The following is an 18,931-nucleotide window of genomic DNA, read 5'->3' as shown; positions in this document are numbered from 1 at the left end:
GGATTCTGCCCCCCCTGCCCCACAGCGACTGGGATTCCCCCCCCAGGCTGGGGAGGTCCAGAGGGAGCAACAGCAGGAACGCTGGCATAGGCAAGGCTGCTGACTTTTTAACCACGGCTGTCTAGACATGAAGAAAAAGGCTGCTGCAAACAAGGCCTTGATGTTTCAGCGATTAGGTATCACCCGGGCGGCCACTGTCATGCAGAAGGTATTTTGCAGGGGGAAAGCAAGCAGATGGGAGGTCTCCAAATGGAGACTAGTTGGGCAAAGCTCAACATCGTCACAGACATTGACCAGCTAGCGGGGTCCAATCAGGCTTCGGTTTCAGGGTTTGACAATCCAATCAGATAAAGTTTTTAAGGCTCGGCTTGACAAAGCCCTGGCTGGGATGATTTAGTTGGGGTTGGTCCTGCTTTGAGCAGGGGGTTGGACTAGATGACCTCCTGAGGTCTCTTCCAACCCTAATCTTCTCTGATTCTAAAGTTCCCCTAAGCAAGGAAACAGCCCCCGTGGCTAGAAGAGCAGGAGCCAGGTGCTTCCTGCTCAAGGATTTGTTGGACTTTTGCCATTTAAGTGTAAAAAGAGGGTTGGGAAGGTGTCTGTGCTAGTCCTTGCACTGGCTGGGTAGGCAGAGATTGGGGGCAAGGGCGAGGTTCAGCAAAGCACAAGTTTCCCCGACAGCAGCCGCACCCAGCCAGCAGAAAGCTGCTGAAGAGGTTCCACTTCCACCTCCTCTTCCTCCCCCAAGATCCAGCTTTTGCTTCACGCTGGCCAGACCCCATACGATTAGTCTATGCAACTGGAGCAGGAAGATGACTGGGGGGATGAGGGGAGAGAAGATGCCGCCAACATGGAGTCCAGCCTATTTATCCAGAACATCTTGTTGGGTTTCTCCATTGTTTCACACCGAAGTGGTGCCAGCTGCGGTCCCAGATATGCCCCATGGGAGCAGGGAGAGGCAGAGCATCGCCTCCCTCGTGCATACCAGAGTGCCATATTATTGCTCAGCTCCAGACATTGCACACGAGACCTGGGGAGCGACATCCATGACTCCGCAGCTTTCGCTGATGTGACAGGGAAGGAGATTTTTCTCCAAAGCAAGGCAGGTCCTAAGGGCCCTGTCCCCCTCAATTAGCTCTTAGGTACCAAACCCTGGAGTCTGCTGGCACAATCAGAAAGCCCGGGCCTACCTTATCCTTCTGGCTCTTCATTAGTCTCCCATCCACAAAGCCTTCTTGCCCTCACTCCCTGCTTCTCTGCCTCTATTTATAACCTCTGCCCGGCATGGCTGGCAGCTGGCAATCACGTGGTACAGTGCGTATCAACATAAGGCCGAGTTCCTATTTACGAGGCTGTGAAATACCCTAGAGGTTTGCACGAAGGGAGTACCAGCATCTCATAACCCCATATGGAACCCTGGTCAGATTTCCTTACAAGTGGATTTAACAGTAGGCTGTGGCTAAAAGAATAGCCTTTAACTCTGAAGAAGGGACTTTTCCACACAGGGATGAGCTGAAAGTTTCTTATTTCGCATCCTGTTTATTGCATATTAATGTAGGTGGAGGAAGTCTTTTCCCTCCCTCGCTGATCAGCTCCTCCTTCAGCTTCAGCCTGCAGGCAAGATATAATCCTGTTTTTAGGACATCACAACCCGCTGTCATGAAAGTGACGGATGCCAAGCATTGCGGCTTTGAAACCTCACAGCAGGATCAAGTCAGAGGAGCAGCTGGGAGTGGAGGAGGAGGAGGAAGAGAAGGAGAAGCCAGGTTTAAATGAACTAGCACAAATCTATTGGCAATGGCAAAGGAAGCTGTAAACACGGGGGAAAGGAAATCTAAACAGAAATTTATTAAATCCAGTTTGCCCCCCAAGTGCGAGTGTCCTTAAGGGGAAGGGTGCCCAGTTCAGCATCACAAAAGCCAGGGGAATAATACCCGAACATTGCTCCAGAAACACTACAGAATCCAAGGAGGAGACAGGAAAGGGATTCACCAATAGCCAGGACCACCCTGCATTTGCAATAGCATGACCAGGTGGGATACGCCCACTGGACCCTAACAGATAATACCAGCTGAAAAGGCAGCCTTGAATGCTGCATGGATTTGGCACAGATAAGAGACAGTGTTGAGTATCCAGAGCTTCCAGAAACCAAGCTCCCCAAGCTATGTGAGCTGCAGCATCTTTATTGTATGATTGGTTAAGCTAATGAAACAGCAGATTCCCTTGTGAGAGAAGATGTTCTGATCAGACCACCAATGGTCCTAGTGAGCCACAGCCTCTCTGCAGGCAAAGACTAGAGAGGAGAGCTTCACGATCGCCCATGGAGAGCTGGAGAGAGCTCTCTACTGCTACAACGAAACTGTATTTTGGATCCACGTTCATTTGTTCCCAACCAAGCATTTTGCAAAGGAAAGCAGAACTAGTGAAGATGTTACAGACTTTCAAGGGCTGAATACTTACTTGCTGAAAAAAACTGTAAAGGAAGGGCAGGGTCATCATTACAGAAAAATTCTGGGAGGGGCAAAGTTCTGTCAGCCTCTAGAACACTGTGTGATATTATATCCGGCAGTGTTGGGTGGACCATACAGAGCTATGAAAAGTCTGGGGCTAGGGATGGCGGCAACTGACACTCCCACCCTTGCACCATAGCAAATGACACCCCTAGGGAAGAATCTTCTATTAAAGTAGGGTAAGATCCCTGCTTAGCAAACCTTCCAAGTCTACTAGAGGTCTTACTTTAAACTTAGTGAAGCTAAGGATTTAAAAGCCACGGTAGCAAGAAGATGCTGTTAAGTTGCCTCATCAGTAACAGAACCATATCTCAAGGCAGAAGAAGGGGTTTCATTGAAACATTGACCCAGAACGAGAGAAGACAACAGAGCTCTTTAACCATCAGCTGGGAATGAGCCTCCAAGCCCAAGGGAACAGACAAGCACTAGCTTGGCTCAAGCTGTGTTAAAAATACCAGCATGGGTATTGTGGCATGGGCAGAGCAGCTCAGGCCAGCCACCCGAGCTCACACCCAGGGGGTTGGGCGGGCTGATTCTGGCAGCTAGCCTGAGAGGCCGCCTGTGTCATAATGCTGCTAAATTTTAGCATGCCAGCTTGAGCAGCGCTAATGTGCGTCTGTCTCCCCAGGCTAGGAAGCTCACTCCCAGCTGCAGGGTAGACATACCCTTAAGGAAATCCGTCACTGCACCCCAGTGTTTGCTGCATGCCACGCACAGACGTGTGGAGAGGGGGGATCAGTGCCTTTGTACAAGGAACGAGAGCCAGAGCTCGAGACGAGACGGATGCTGGAACTTGGTGGAACCAGAAGGCCCATGATGACCAGGTCAAATAGAGGGATGCACACAGACTGGGGGACAAAGGGACAGACGGAACATGGACCTAACAGGGACCCAAGTGACTCGACCCCAGTGCTTCTTCCACACATGAATGATCTGCCACAAACCAAAGAAACCCTGACAACAAAGGTGAAGTGAGTGAATGCAACCCTTAACCTGTGTCTGAGAAGAAAGACTTGCCTGATAATAAATGTCCCAGTCCCATAGGACTAGCCAAGTCTTCAGGGGAAACTTGGAATCACAAAGTTATAAAAGAGGGGGGGAAATAAACCAGTGAGTGAATGAAGTTGGTAACAGAATTGTTCAACTTCTGTTACTTTAACAGCAGGAGTTGCAAAATAAAGGGATAAGTGGTGCAGAAAACAGTGCATATCCTGCTAATTGGACTACGCAATTCCTTGCCTTAACTAAATGGTTAACACAAACACTTGCTTCTTGAATTGCACAAATACTAAGTAACTTGGGAACAGTGCTAACGGTATCAAAATAAAGAGTTTTTGTAGATGTACAAATCCTACGGTAAAAACTGATCTATAAATGCAATGCTTTGTGTGAGAGCACGCGCTGGGTGGGCGTGCATGTCTGTACACAAAGCTCGAACAAAAGCTGTTTGCAGACAAACATGTAGCACTTATTTATAATGGGTCAGGGGTCTTATGCACAGAGCAGCATGCACATTTATACCACCCACTAGCATACAACACTGAGTAGGTGGGAAGAGCACTGCTTGAAGTTGTCTCATTTTGTTCTGCTAACCTTGTTCAAGTCTGGTTGGCATTTGAATCACAGAGAAATACAAAGCCTTACCAAATTTTGTGTTGCAAAAATCATTATTTCTAAAACTATGCTGTACTCCCGTTGGTAAATAAAGACCTTTGTTTTCAAGGAATGCAGGCCTGTGAAGCTACTTTAAACATAAGGGGGTTGTGTTACTGCACAGCAAAACAGAAGGAATAGAACTTCTGGGGAAGCTTTGTGTATTACTGTCCATCTTTAATATTGTTGTTGCAAGTGGAAGGAAGCTACGGATTTCAGTTTCCAAACTTTCCTCTCAAGCTTTCATCTACTGATGTCTACTTTGCATAAATGCACAAAGTAAAGCTTTTAAGAACACTTCTGTGTTCATTTGTTAATTTTTCTTAATACACCAAGTCTGAAGTGGTGTTATCTGACTGCATGGGAGTGGTGAACTTGCAACTGATCTGATTCTGGAGCACTGAATGGGACCCAGGAAATTGTATTAACCTGCTGCAATGGTCTGATGCAGTGTAAGCCACCTCAGGTGGGAATGACAGAGTATATGAAAACAGAAGAAGGGAGTGTTCCTTTCTGGTAATGGTTGGGTTAATTTGTCACCTTAAGCACATGGCACCCGTATGGCAAACCATAACATTCAGGTAACTGACTATTACACAGAAAAATTGTTTGCCAAATAGGGAAATGAGGAGCCAGTTCCCAAATCAGCTCTTGCATCTGTTCAATGCTCTTAGGAAAACGAACCCCTCCTCCAGGTCTCTGCCCCTCCACTGCCCTGGCAGGGGGATGGCCTAGATAAAATTACAGGATTTCTCTTTTCCAGGTCTAGCTTCTAACATCCTCCGGGCCAAATTCAGATTGGGTTCAAGTCAATGGAATTGGAGCTGTTTACACCAAATCTGAATTTGGCCCCAAGTCCACCGTGGTGGTTCAGAGCAATGGCAGAGGAGCTCTCACAAGGCTAACATCTGGAAGAGACGTAGCATTTCCATTCACACCAAGAACACCGTGCCAATGCCTTCATTCCCACACGCCAGTATTGAATGAAAAAACCTCTTGGGCTCACCGTCATGGAGGACTCAGTGGATCTTCTATCCAGTGATTTTGCTCTACGGTGTGGAGATAAAGGGGAAGCAGAGACTTCCAGGATGGCTCCTACTGCTGCAGTTTCAGAGGTGAAGTCCTGAAAACAGAATTAGCCCAGATTACCACAACATCAACCCAAAACAGCAACTTCCATCTCTCACAACGTCAAAGACCCAGTGGTGTACATTGCTTAGACTCCACAAGTAAAATTAATGAGCTCACACCATAGTTTTCTTCATGTGCTTCTAGAAGCACATGGCTCTTCTGGACACAGAGTCCGAGGCATTAGACTGGCGCCAGTACATCTAAACTCACTTTAGGCTACAGGATTTTCAAGATCACATACTTCTATTAATTAATTTCTTTTTATTAATATTTCATGTCATCTGCTGTGTTTTTTCCATGCCAGATCTGATGCCTCCCTTTCCTTTCCCAGAGGGAAGGAGAGAGAGAGAGAAAAAGGTGATTTGTCTTCTGCTCTGATCCCACCAGCAAAGCAAGGAGACTGGGCAGTGAGTGGCCAATCTGCACTGCTCACTCGTGCTCGAGGCCCGCCCACTGTGGTACATGCACCCCCTTTCCCAAAACCTCTAGATTCTGTGCTCCACGCACAGAGATTTGCCAGTGAGGACCTGCAGCCAAGGACAATCCTAGCTGTGCTAGGGAGAGCACTAAATATGAGCTGCCAGCCAACACTACATACTCCAAGAATATAGGCAGGTGCCTTCATCCTACCTCAGAGAGAAACAAAAGGCTTACCCGTTTCCTGGGGAAAACCCGCTTCTCGCTCCTGCCCTGACGTGTCTCGCTGGAAAGAGAGGGGCCTGCGGACGCATTGGTTTCCATATGCTCTGCATTCTCTATATCTAATGCCTCAAATTTTTCAATTACCTGGGACCGCCTGGAACATAGAGAGAGAGGAAACCGGTGCCTGTTTAACGCAAAAGCAGCGATTGTTTTGTGAGTCACTACAGAATACTATATAGCAAGAGGCTCTCCCAGGGAAGCGGCAACAAGGGTTACATTCTACAGAACTCTGCAAAACTGTTCCTCTTGGTGCCTGTGCATTCATGCCTTTTTGTTCAAGTTCCCCCTGCATGCTGCAAAACATGGGGGATTCAGGACAAAGAACAGGTCTCAACTAGACAGGCGGGACTTTACCTGCAGGCTCTGAAGCCATAAGAAAAGATTACAGAATGCTTGACTTCCAGCCAAGGAGAACTAACTGCTTGTGTCAAGGTGAACTCTTTGCTGGTCATGTACTACAGAAAAGGTGCTCTTCTGGTCTCTGGTACACACTCAGCCAGAGGTAGCAGATTTCATATGGACAGTCTGACCTTTCACAGCTTCTGAGCTCCGAGTATGTTCCACCTCCATACACAGTTATTTTTAATATTATTAGTAGGGTCTGTTTGCCTTCTTCTCTACCCCCTTCTATTTGCACATGATTTAATGCAACAGGGTCTCAACGATCTCCTCCCCAATTCACGCATTCCTTGCCCCAGAATATTGTTTTCAAAATTAAAAACATTTTCTAAACCAGCAATAACTTTTTCCCAATGAGCCTTCTCCAATCGTTTCAGCACCACAAAGACTATTCAGCATCTTTGGTTCTGTGTTCGGCCCTTCACTCTCCAATTCTGTAACGAACCAACAAGTAGAACAGCGTTGTACTGAGAATGTTTACAGATGTAGAGAGGAACATTTTCAGAGTGCAAAGGAAAAAGGATAGGTTCTGGTAGCCCCAATATAAACAGTAGGGCCCTGACCCTGCAAAGAGTCACCCACATGCTTAATGCTATGCCCTGTGAGTAATCACAGACTTTTAGTAGGACTATTCACAATGCATAAATTAAGTGCATGTGTACACTTTTGTAGGATTAGTGCATTGGTCATCAGAGTGCTGCTCCTGTCCTTGTCTACAAACATCAAAAGCTAGTACTGCAGTAACATGGCACACTTGTCATTTCAAAACGGTGTGGCTTCCTCTTTGTCTAAATCACTCTGCATATCCTGTATGGAAGGAGGTTATTTGCTGCAGCACCGACCAATCACCAACTGCAGTACTAAGCAGCAGGGCCTCTCATACAAGACACTGGTCACCCCTTGCTCTAATAGGCTGCTATTAGAGCAAGGGGTGACCAGTGTCTTGTATGAGAGGCCCTGCTGCTTAGTACTGCAGTTGGTGATTGGTCAATATCTATCTATCTATATAAGGGATGAGCAAGGAACCAACACAAAATATCTTCCTAAGCCCAAACCACAAGCCTTCTTAGACTGGAAAAACTGCCCACTTTTGTAGCTGGGATCAGAAGCACTCTAGTATGTCATGAAAGGCTATTCTGCCCGACCCCATAACAGGAACTACTGTAATTCTCAAAGAGGCCTGGTAATGAGAGATTTTTTAGAACAATTTTGCCCAGCCAAGAGGTACAGATAAGGATCAACCTCTGGGCTTTTATCTGAGCCTAGGAACCTTTTTAGAGATTCACCCATCACTAGCCTATGCAACAGAGGAGCCCAAGCTACAAAATTTGGACCTTGATTTTGAACCCTGCTAAAAGTTCAATGTACTGGAAAGATGGGGCCCTTGTCAAAATATCTGGATCCAAATTGGGCTTAAATTCTTAATCACAAATCTTAGGAGCGTTTGAATCTGAGTTTAGCTCATGTTCATCTGCAACACACGTATTAAAAAACAAACGCACGCATCATCAAACAGCAGCCAATTCAGGAGAAACAAGTTGTTTAGTTACCAACAATTATTTTCGATTCTTCTCTTAAAAGGGAAATTGTGAGGTCAGTTAGGGTTTTACAAGTTTTTAATCAAATTTCATAAAGTAAAATATGGCTTGAACATAAACATTCTCTTGCTGTGTTTGCAATCCAAACAATGCAGCACAGAACTAGACCATAAGACCCAGACAGTGAAATCAACTAGAAACAAGAATTTACTAGGTCTGCATTCACTGGAAAAGATAAAGAAAGTGCAAAACGTAGACAACATCAGTAAGGACAGTCTGATCCTTTAAATCAATCAGATTTTAGAAATAGCTCACTCCATTTTAACCATCTAAGGCCCCAATCCTGAAAGCTGCAGGATGGAACCCTGCGCCCTTGTAGAGACCAATTAAAGCCCCAGAGGTACACTCCTACAATGCAGCCTGCAGGATTGGGGCCTAAGTCTTTAGTAAAACAGGTAAGGGGAATTTCTTTGCATACATGATTTTTAACCCAACAGTGCCCCTTTCACCAGCCCAGCCTTCTCTCTCGGACTCGGTTTAGCATGGAATAAGAGACCCAGGAATTAACACTGTCTCTTCCCTTTCAGGTGAAGTTCTGAAGAAAATTAAAAACAAAACCGAAAAAACCAAAATCAAAAGCAGGTTGATTTCTCATGAAAGGGGCTGCACCATCGAGTTGTCTACGGCTTGAGATTGAGATGAGATGGTAGCGAAGCAGGCGGAGTAAAGGACACGTCACACAGCAACACAGGAGGAGAAGGTGGAGAGCAACAAGACCTGGAAGAAAACAAGGCTGGAAAATGAATGAACAGAAGAGGAAATATATCTCTATATCTCTATATAAATAAATAAAAGCAAAATCATCCCAAGAATTCATTACCAAAAAAGGGCGAGAGGGGGGGAAATCATAGCAACCAAATCACAGCACCCAGTGTTATCATTAGATTATTCCCTCCATTGGTTAAACATTTCAAGACAGGTATTGCTGTGGCTGACAAAGACATGGTGAGCATGTAAAAGAGCTGAGATTAATCCATTCTCTGTTCATCCCATGCTGATGACAGCTACACATGGGCACCTGAAAGAGAACCGGCCCCTACAAACATCGGCTCCAAACTTCAAAGAAGGTATGAAGTATTTAAAGAGAGATGGTGTCATTCAGTACTCTCTCAACTCTTAAACTAGTCCTAGGCAGCTCATCCTCCATGCAAGCTATTAATCTGCTCCAGGTCACTGAACACAAGCTGCAGAATTGAGTTAAAGTGAAAGTAAAGGGGGCGCTACAAAGGCTGACAATAAAATCTGTAATTAAAATGATTTTCTTTAATGGGGAAGAGTTCTGTTGTATGCATTTATTATTTAACTGCAAAAGAGATTGTGAGAGTGCTTCAGAGAGATAGGAAAGGGAATTACCCCAAGGGATGCACAACATTAGAGGATTGTTACAAAGAAAAAAATAAATAAAATGAAAGGAAGGAGTGAGTAACCTCTGTTTACAAAGCAAAGGTGTATGCATTGGGGTTGCAGGGGGACGACACCCACTTCTAAGACTCAAAGACACAGAGAAGGTGTTTGAGAGAAATCCATCAGTACAATATGTCTGCAATTTCAGGGCAGCTCTGTGATTTATTGAAAAGAGGGAGAAATATTTCAGCAAACATCTAACTATGATTCCATAGCAGGTCCCAATTCCTGTCAGAGGAGGGTAGAATTTAGGACACGGGGCATGTCTACACTACAAACTTAAGCTGACCTATATTTGGTCAACTTACAACTTACTGTGGTGGTTCATGTCCACACTACTGCCAGTGGTGTGCATTCTCACCAGGAGCGCTTCCACTGACTTAAGAGGGGCACTGTGGGGGACCGAGAGCCTGAGCTCTCAGCTCCATGTGCAGCTTCCCACCAGGAGCCAGGCTGACCCCCTGGGCTTTCGGCTCCCTGCTCTGCGCTTGAAGCCTGGGAGCTATCAGGTTCCCAGCAGGGTGCCGTGACCCTTGGTGCAGCCAGGGAGCCCAGTTGGCAGCCCAGCTGGGAGCAGGGAGCCTCCAATCCATCCCCAGGTGACAGCCTGAGCTGTGAGCCAGGCTTTCTTGTCAATTTCACACTCCAGCAGGGAGCCATGAAATTGAAAAGAATGACAGCCAACAGATGATGTAAGTAACCCACTGTGTCTACAGGGACATTGCGTCACCCTAAATACACCGACATAAGCCCTACGCCTCTCGTGAAGGTTGGAGTTATGACGTCAGTGTAGTAGGGCACTTACATTGGTGGGAGCAAGGCTGAAGTGGGGACACTAACATAATTAGATCACCGTAAGTGCCTTACGTCAGCCTAAGTCTGTACTGTAGACCAGGCCTCAGTAAGAAGGATCTCCTTTAAAACCCTGAAGGTTATAAGCAAGCATGGGAAACACCAATCAGAGGGCCTCAAAGCTCCACAGAGATCAGCACTGTGAGTAGCAGGGGAATGTGCTATCATTAGGACACACACACTATACAGGGAGTGAATGCCACATGAAACTTCCAGCTACAAGCAGTGCCCACATCACAGTTTCAGAGGATACTGTGGTAACCCAAGGAGCAGAGCTTGTGTGGTTAGTCATCACATCTGAACTCCAGTTACCTTTAATCCTTCTCTCACTAGATGGCAGTAAGATTTTTGCTATATCAAGAATTGCCCATCGTAAACCCTGTATCTGTAGTCAAGCCCCTACAGGAGCACCTCATCCAAGGCATAAATTAAGATATTACCACCTGGAGCTAGTCAAGTTCCCTCTCTAGGCTCCTTGCTTGGTGACAGTAAGGGCAGAGGCTGAAATAAATAAGGAAGTTCAGGAGGCAATGTGGGTAAGGATCATTTCCTTTCTCCAGCTGGTTAAATAGCTTCCAAAGAGCTTGTAAAACAGACTGTATTTGAGGGAGTAGGGAGTGATGGCCTGCATGTGTCATTTGTGGGGAGACACCTTAGGAACCATCACACAAAAGTTGTCCAGGGAGCTGTCAGAGGGTGGAAGAGCAAGGCCTGAAGAATCCGTGCCAGCTGGGAAAAGGGAACAGGCATCATTGGGTGGAACACCAAGACACGAGGGCTCTGGGGCAGCTGAGGAGATGTGTTGGGCAGAATGCCCCAGGTCTGCGGGTTCCATGGGGTGGTGGGGGGGTGGGCGGAAGGTGTCGGGCAGAGCTCCCTGGGCCTGAGGGCTCAGTGGCAGTGGGGGGGGGGAAGGTGTCGGGCAGAGCTCCCTGGGCCTGAGGGCTCAGTGGCCGGGGGGGGTGGGAAGGTGTCGGGCAGAGCTCCCTGGGCCTGAGGGCTCCGTGGCAGTGGGGGGGGGGGGGTGGGCAGAACACCCCAGGCCTGGGGTTCCGGGGCCGTCGAGGAGGGCGCCGGGCGGATCGCCCCGGGGCCTGAGGGTTCCGAGGGCGCCGGGCAGATCGCCCCCGGGGCCTGAGGGTTCCGTGGCCGTCGAGGAGGGCGCCGGGCGGATCGCCCCCGGGGCCTGAGGGTTCCGTGGCCGTCGAGGAGGGCGCCGGGCGGATCGCCCCCGGGGCCTGAGGGTTCCGTGGCCGTCGAGGAGGGTGTCGGGTGGATCGTCAGGGGCCTGTTGGCCTGAGGGTTCTGTGGCAGCTAAGAGAACTCAGGTCAGGGAGGGGAGAACTGGAGGAGGAAAGGGGTTATGAAATCTTATGGGAAGCCCAGTCCCTCTCCCAAGCTGAATGGAGCCTCACAGCACCTGGCAGAGGGGACTGGGTGAGGCTGCCTGCTAGCACATCTCTACCGTCTGACCCAGCAGAGATCTGGGTTTGAAGGTGAAGGATTCATTGGGAGAGGTAGGTAACACACAAGACTTGCATATAACACAACATTTCAGTGTATTGGACCTCTGGCTTATTCCCTACGATTGTCTTGAAACCCTTTTTGTGCTCGGTCACTCCTGTGTCTGGTTTCCAGAGAGATGCCCATATTCCTGTGCCTAATCGGGGAGGACACTTGGACTATACTTATTGCTCAGCTAGCCTTTCAGGTGTCTGTGCGCACAGCATCTCTGCAAGGGCTCCTATTCCAACAACACAGAGTAGAAGCGCTACCAAATCCACCCAGAACTCAGCTAAAGGAATGTAGAACAACAAAAAGCCATAACCCACACTATGCACTTGACTCAGACCAAGGCTGTCGCCTGTACCAGGGACAAATGACTGTTGTACACATATACTTTCCATTTCACTATGTCTCCAGCGCTAAAGGAACAAGCTTGTGGGCCTTGGATTCACTTCCTCTTCTCTTTGTTCATTGGCAATGCGAGCTGGATTGTGCAGAGATGTAGAAACAGCATTAAACACCAAATGTATCACTGCACACCAGCAGGGGGAACTCACACACTGATTATGTGTGAGACACACCAAAATAGCGTTGTTGAAAGTTTCTCAGGAAAGGTGGGTTCACTTTAGATATTTATAAAGAAGAGATTTAGAATATGGCAGACCCCCTCCCCCACAGAAAATTGTAAAGGGGTCAGAGCAGGGGTACTGGAACAATTTGTATAGTGGGAGTGCGGAGAGCCACTGAACCAAACTGTAAAACCTGTATGTGATGGAAACCACTTCAAGCCAAGGGGTGCAGCAGCCCCTCCAGAATCCCTAATTCCACCCCATCTATGGGTCAGAGGTTAAAATTTAGATCTAAACAATCAATAGGATTCTTCTAAAACACAGTCCTGAACATTCACTATGATTATATTACTCATATAGGAGCTCTTAAAATTAAAAAAAAAGAAGTGTCTTTAAAACAGGACTACTAAGAGGAGAGGCTCCCCTAACTAGGGCTCCTGGAAATCAGTGTATAGTTCTCTTCTGTCTGGAGGTCCAATCCTCATGCAATAATTTAGGCCATGTCTACACTACCACTTATGTCGGCAACACTTATGTTGTTGAGGGGTGTGACATACTGACATAGCTACCACCGCTCGTTGGCAGGGCCGCCCAGAGAATTCAGGGGGCCTGGGGCAAAGCGGGGAAGCAGACATAAAAAAGGGCGCCACCCGCTGCGGCACTTGTACTTATTGGGCGGCGCTCCGAGTCTGCAGCGGGTCCTTCACTCACTCCGAGTCTTCAGCGGCGGGTTCTTCACTCGCTCCGCGTCTTCGGCAGCACTGAAGGACCCGTCGCCGAAGACCCAGAGCGAGTGAAGGGTGTGCCGCCGAAGACCTGGACCGCCACCGGGTGAGTAGCCAGGGAAGGGATTCTCGGCCAGGGCCCCTGTGGGGCACGGGGCAAATTGCCCCACTTGCCGCCCCTAGGCGGCCGTGCTCGTTGGAGGTGGTTTAATGATGTTGATGGGGCCGTCGACATAGAGTGGCTACACAAGAGATCTTACAGCAGCGCAGCTGCATCGGTACCGCTGTCTGGTCTCTAGTGTCGCTATAGCCTTGAAGAGGATAGGTGTGTAACCCCCAAGGAGATTACCTATATTCCTGGGGCTCTGTCTGCTGGCAGCTCAGGGAGGGGGAGCCAAGGCAAACAGAGTCTGCCTGGCAACCAATAGGGAGTGAGATGCCCCTCCCAGGGAGTTCAGGAAAGGGGAGAAGCCAGGTTGGAGTCAGTCTGGAGCCATCCAGGAAAAGGGCAGGACTGGCTGTGTGGGGAGCTGGTGAGTCTCAGGCCTGCATGCAGGGTTCCCCGAGAACAGGCCTCTAGGGACCTGACAGCAGATCCCTCAGCTGGGTTTTTCCTTCCCTACAGATGATTCTCAATTTGTAGCATTTGCTGGGAAAATTTCCCCAGCCAGGCTGAGTTCGCCCTCCAGCTCCCTAAGTGAGACCCGTCACCACATGGTCAGCTCTGCTCTGCCTGCTAGTCCAGGGAAGCTGCCTGCGGAGTGTGACTGGAGGCTGGGCTAGGAGGCTACAGTTTGGATGTTAGTTTAGTTGTATAACCTACACCTTGAGCCCTGCACCCCTTTGTGGAGAGGGGAAATCCTGGGACCAACGCAGCCTGATTCCTGCCTGAGGAGGATCCCTGCCAGCAGACAGCAGCCCCTCTGCAGTGACTGAGGGATCCAGCGTCATCTTCGAACCTGAGGATCATTCATGGAGTTTGTGAGTGCACCAGCTTTTAGTTAGTCAGGGAATTTGTTTCGGGGACCCCCTCAACTCCCTGAACTGTGTCCTCAAGCCAGGGAGTGCGGGTTTGAGGATTTTATAACTTGCTGTATATTACACCTGTGGAGGGATTTACCACCTCCTCCTACTTGTGAGTCCTTTGGGCTGTACTGAACCCAGTCAGCCACACCGCTAAACCACTGCGGAGAAGAATTTTGTGGTTATAGGTCATCAGGCAAAGTACGTGTACCAACGAGACACTAAGTTTATGTTTGCTACATCAAGTCACGGGTATTTTCAGTGTGGGCACCAGTGACCCTAAAAATAGTGTTTCACCCTGTTATGTTGTATTTGTCTCCTGTTTAATATAATTATTGTGTTGAATATATTTTTATCTGTTTGTGTGATTTCTTGGAAGTCTCCAACTATCTGGCAAGTACGTGGGGATTACTCTGTAGTTAGGATTTTCCGCCCAAGCTGCCCTGATGACCCTGCCAGGAAGGAGCAAGGGGGGTGGAGGCTCCGCCAAATAATTTCATAGAAAAAAAAAAGAAAGAAGATTCACCCTGCTGAGTGGGTGGCGGGATCCAAAAGAACCCAGACCTGTCCATCAAAACCTGTACGCGGATTGGCATTAAAGGAGGTAACCAGGTGGAGAGGGGCGCTACAGGTAGAAGAAGGGGGGGAGAAGCTGAGGATACTGACAGAACATTAGCAAATTCATTTGGTTTCATTGCTTGACAAAGAGATGCAGTTCACTGGGGTCTGCATGAGGGTTGAATAATTCTAGGTAAATTCCCAGCATAAAAAGAGCTGGAGTAACTGTTAGAAAGTTACTGGACAGGATCATTCAGAATGCGCTGAAGCCCTAAAGAAAAACTGGCCCTTGCAGTCTGAGAAGTGAAGTTTCACAAGCGCTCAACCTCAAATGGCACAGACTCAATGCAGAGAAAAACATGTTAATAAAATGTAAACTAAGTAAATCAAATTAAAAAGCAGCCAAGCCAAGCAGAGTTGGGAAATGTTAATTCTTGAGTCCAGTGCTAAACCAGCTCTCTCCAGCCAAGTCCACCTGAACATTTGAAACACTCAGGTTCCCTGGCTCAGGGAAAATGTGACCCCTCCTGCCCACACCACCCAGATCATCTCCAGCTGGGACGAAGTTCATTTATAACTGGCTGCACTCTCCTTCAAAGCCATGGATTACACTTGTATTCCTCCCCACATGACCCTCCTGGAACCCCTTTCTTCTATCCCAGGGGTGGCCAACCTCTGGCTCCAGAGCCACCTGCGGCTCTTCAGAAGTGAATATGCGGCTCCTTGTACAGGCACCGACTCCAGGGCTGGAGCTACAGGCGCCAACTTTCCAATGTGCTCGGGGAGGGGTGCTCACGGCTCAACCCCTGGCTCTGCCACAGGCCCTGTCCCCACTCCACCCCTTCCCGCCCCCTCCCCTGAGCCTGCCATGCCCTGGCTCCTCCCCCTCCCTGCCAGAGCCTCCTGCATGCCATGAAACAGCTGATCAGGAGGTGTGGGGAGGGGCTGATCAGCGGGGCTGCCAGGGGGGAGGGGGACTGATGGGGGGCTGCTGACGTATTACTGTGGCTCTTTGGCAACGTACATTGGTAAATTCTGGCTCCTTCTCAGGTTCAGGCTGGCCACCCCTGTTCTATCCCAAGCACTACCTTTCTGGCCAAGGAGGACTGAAGAAGGCCGTTCCCAGCCCTACACATGGCCAGGAAGGGCTATGCTGTTGAGAAGGGAACAGCTCCCTTTCTGTCCCCCAAAAGCAGGAGAGATTATCACTAACCCTAACAACTAGTTTGGGAAACACTCTCCTTTAATTCTCACATGCACTTATCTGCCATCTTCGGGGGAGGAAACTGTCAAGTTCCATAGTTTGGAACAATTATCTGTCACTATCATCATCTTAGATCATTAAAGCTTGGAGTGTTTTAAACACCTACTCCCCATCCATGACCATTTATGCTGTTTGTTTATATTTATTTTACTTTTCCCCCCACAACTGTGAAACTAGAAACTTGTCAGTTTCACTCTATTTATAGCCCACTTCACACACAGGTGAAAAGAGATCAATCCACACTGCCCTGTCAGAGTGTGCCATCACCTTCCCCTCCCCCTCTCAAAAACCCACCTCTTCACACATCAGCAAGATGCTTCTCTTTATAGAAGGTTCGGTAAAACTTTTTAAACACATAAGATTTGGGGCCTACACCACTGGAGAATGTTTCTTTAAATAAAAGGGAGAGGGGAGGAGGGAAAGCTGCTGCCTCATCACTGCTCAAACAAATCCCTTCTCCATTGGCGCTGACAATTCCACCCCCCACCCCTCTTCCAGCCCTGACTGCAGGCAAGGAGGAAAAGGAAACAATTGTAGGGACGTCGGGAGGGGTGTGTGAGGAAGGTTGATCACAGAAAGCCCTTCTGAGTGAGCTATTGTTACAATCTGTGTAATGACAAACTGTAGACTGGCTTGACAGGACATTAGCCCACCAGCCCCTGAATTATGGTGAGCGCCAATGCAAAAAAGCCTTGTTTATTTTAAATCTTTTTCCAGCAGCCTCAGAAATCAAACAAAAGACACCCACCCTTGTCACTGCCACTGTGCTGATGGGAGTTTATTAAAGCATGTTTTTTTAAAAGTACATAAATAAAAGCAAAAGCACAGGAGACATTCATCTGCCCCCACGCTCTAGGCAGAGCAAAGTCGCTTCAACTAAAGGCAGTAAGTCGACTAGACATAACATAGGAGAGTTTTCACCAATGTTGACACAGCAAATAAAATCCGATCGCCTGCTGCTGTATAATAGCCTCAGGAGCCCAGGAAACAAAGGGGCTGGGTGCAGTGGCCTCTGGGAGGGGGAGGAACCCACCCCACCAACCAAAAATCAGCAAGGATGAAATAAAAAAGGACAATATCTAGCAGAAGCTCTGAGATCCTTCTCCCAGGTATCTGTTATCTGTATGCCTGTCTCCCTCATCAGCTATTCCATGCCCTCTCCCTGTGCCCCAGCTTGGACACGCATTTGCACACCAGCGCCCCAACTGGCACTACTAGCTGTTCAGAAGTAACTACTCTAAAAAGCTATTGAATCCAGGAGTTGCACGTATATCACTGCTTTCAGCTATACGGCATCACATTGGGGCTAGGACTCAGAGGAGTTTCAGCACCAAAAGAACACACAAGCCTCTAGTACCTGAACTATTAAGCTGGCAGTAGAAGAAGACCTTTTAATATTCTGTAAGCCAGGGGTACATGTACCTCTGGGGGTACGCTGAGGTCTTCCAGAGGGTACATCAAATCATCTAGCTATTTGCCTAGTTTTACAACAGGCTACACAAATAGCACTAGCGAAGTCACTACAAACTAAAATTTCATACAGACACTGACTTGTTTATACTGCTCTATAAACTGAAATGTAAGTATAGTATTTATATTCCAATCAATTTATTTTATAATTATATGGTAAAATGAGAAAATAAGACGTTTTGCAGTACTAGTGTGGCTGTGACACGTTTGTGTTTTATGTCTGATTTTGTAAGCAAGTAGTTTTTAAATGAAGTGAAACTTGGGGGTACGCAAGACAAATCAGACTCCTGAAAGGGGTACAGTCGTCTGGAAAGGTTGAGAGCCGCTGCTAGAAGCCAACCACTAGCAGGTGACATGATCACACACACACTTGAGCCAATATGTTACAATTCACAAACCAAGAATTACTGTTCTCTCCACCCAGTGTAACAGGAGGGGGTCTCCAGGAGGCAAGCACGGCCTCCTTTTTGCCAGACACAGAAAGGATTATATCCTCAGATGGGAGAAGAAAGCCAAGATAGTGCTGTCTCTGAGTCCCGGCCTCCACCCCAGATTGCAGCCAGGCAGCGAAGCTACACACTGCTTGCGTGAGTACAGGTTAGACACACGTACGGTTCAGCTGCAAATTTAAATGAAGTGGAACAAACACGAGTGCAAAGCGGTGTTGCTTGTGCAATAGCAGCTGCTGTGCTTTGCAGTGCAGCTTCATGCCTGCCCTAATTGTGGGCCAGCGTGAAAACAGTCCTCCAGGGGATGTGAAAAGCAAACCACAAGTGCTTGGTGACATCATGCTGGAGCGAACATGCCTGCAGGAACCCAAGTGCAAGCAAATCAGACCAACAATCAGCCCTCTAGCCCAGTGCCCTTGTCTCATGGCTTACTTTACAGTCATCACATAAATGAGGCTTTTTCAGGACAAGTTAAATCTACCCTCCCTCCCCACTGGGCCTCCTTAAACCCAGAAAAAATGAGTGTGTGCACTGGACACAAAGCCTTCTCCACTAAGCTGTTTTTCCACCCACTCAGTTCTGCATCAGTGGCAGCCAACTCCCCTCTCCAAGATTAACACTGACACTTTGAAACCTCTCTTAGCTCATCAGACCATTGCATAACACACATGGCCCCAACACAGTTTATAGAAATACCCTAATTAACGGTGCCAGCTGCCACCATGCACTTGAGCTAGGGTGGAGAAGGAGAAGGGAGGTACTACAGAGCAACACATGGCAGCTTACTGGAGGAAGGTCCAGCCTACTACTCCAAGAGAAGGATCAGCCGAGAAGCATCGGTGACCTGTGCTAACACACACTGGCACTGGTGGGGATCACATCCTTTGCTGGTTAACATGGAGTGGATGTCCTAGCTATGCTCACTTCAGGAGCACTTCCAGTGGCTACAGGAATGACCTGTATATAAAGTTAGAGTGAAGGGGAGTCTGGAAAATAATGGAGACTCAGAAAGACAGCCCGGTACAAATTTGAGGGATCTCTCTGCACTGGTTTTGGGCAGCTGGGAGTTCACTTAAATACCTTTGGCTGGGGATGGGCAACAAGAGAGAGCTGTTAAG

At 48.1% G+C, this 18,931-nt stretch overlaps 1 protein-coding gene across 13 annotated transcripts in view; it reads right to left on the bottom strand.

Moving 5' to 3' along the window:
* LOC120372884 (myosin phosphatase Rho interacting protein) overlaps positions 1 to 18,931 on the bottom strand; it is a 172,631-nt gene that overhangs the window by 42,820 nt on the left and 110,880 nt on the right. For 7 of the 13 annotated variants that reach the window (XM_039490367.1, XM_039490368.1, XM_039490366.1 and 4 more), the window contains 2 exons: positions 5,949 to 6,090; positions 5,170 to 5,286 (listed from right to left, as the gene is read on the bottom strand). In XM_039490367.1, coding sequence (XP_039346301.1) covers positions 5,170 to 5,286; positions 5,949 to 6,090 — 259 coding nt within the window. Of the gene's footprint in view, positions 1 to 3,527; positions 3,579 to 5,169; positions 5,287 to 5,948; positions 6,091 to 18,931 lie in introns of all 13 variants that reach the window. The other 6 variants (XM_039490370.1, XM_039490371.1, XM_039490369.1 and 3 more) reach the window with 1 other exon arrangement.

The sequence above is a fragment of the Mauremys reevesii genome, linkage group 10 (genome assembly GCF_016161935.1).
Source record: "Mauremys reevesii isolate NIE-2019 linkage group 10, ASM1616193v1, whole genome shotgun sequence".
Lineage (NCBI taxonomy): Eukaryota > Metazoa > Chordata > Testudines > Geoemydidae > Mauremys > Mauremys reevesii.
The sequence above is the reverse complement of the archived record's forward strand: the minus strand, read 5'-3'. Positions and strand labels throughout refer to the sequence as shown.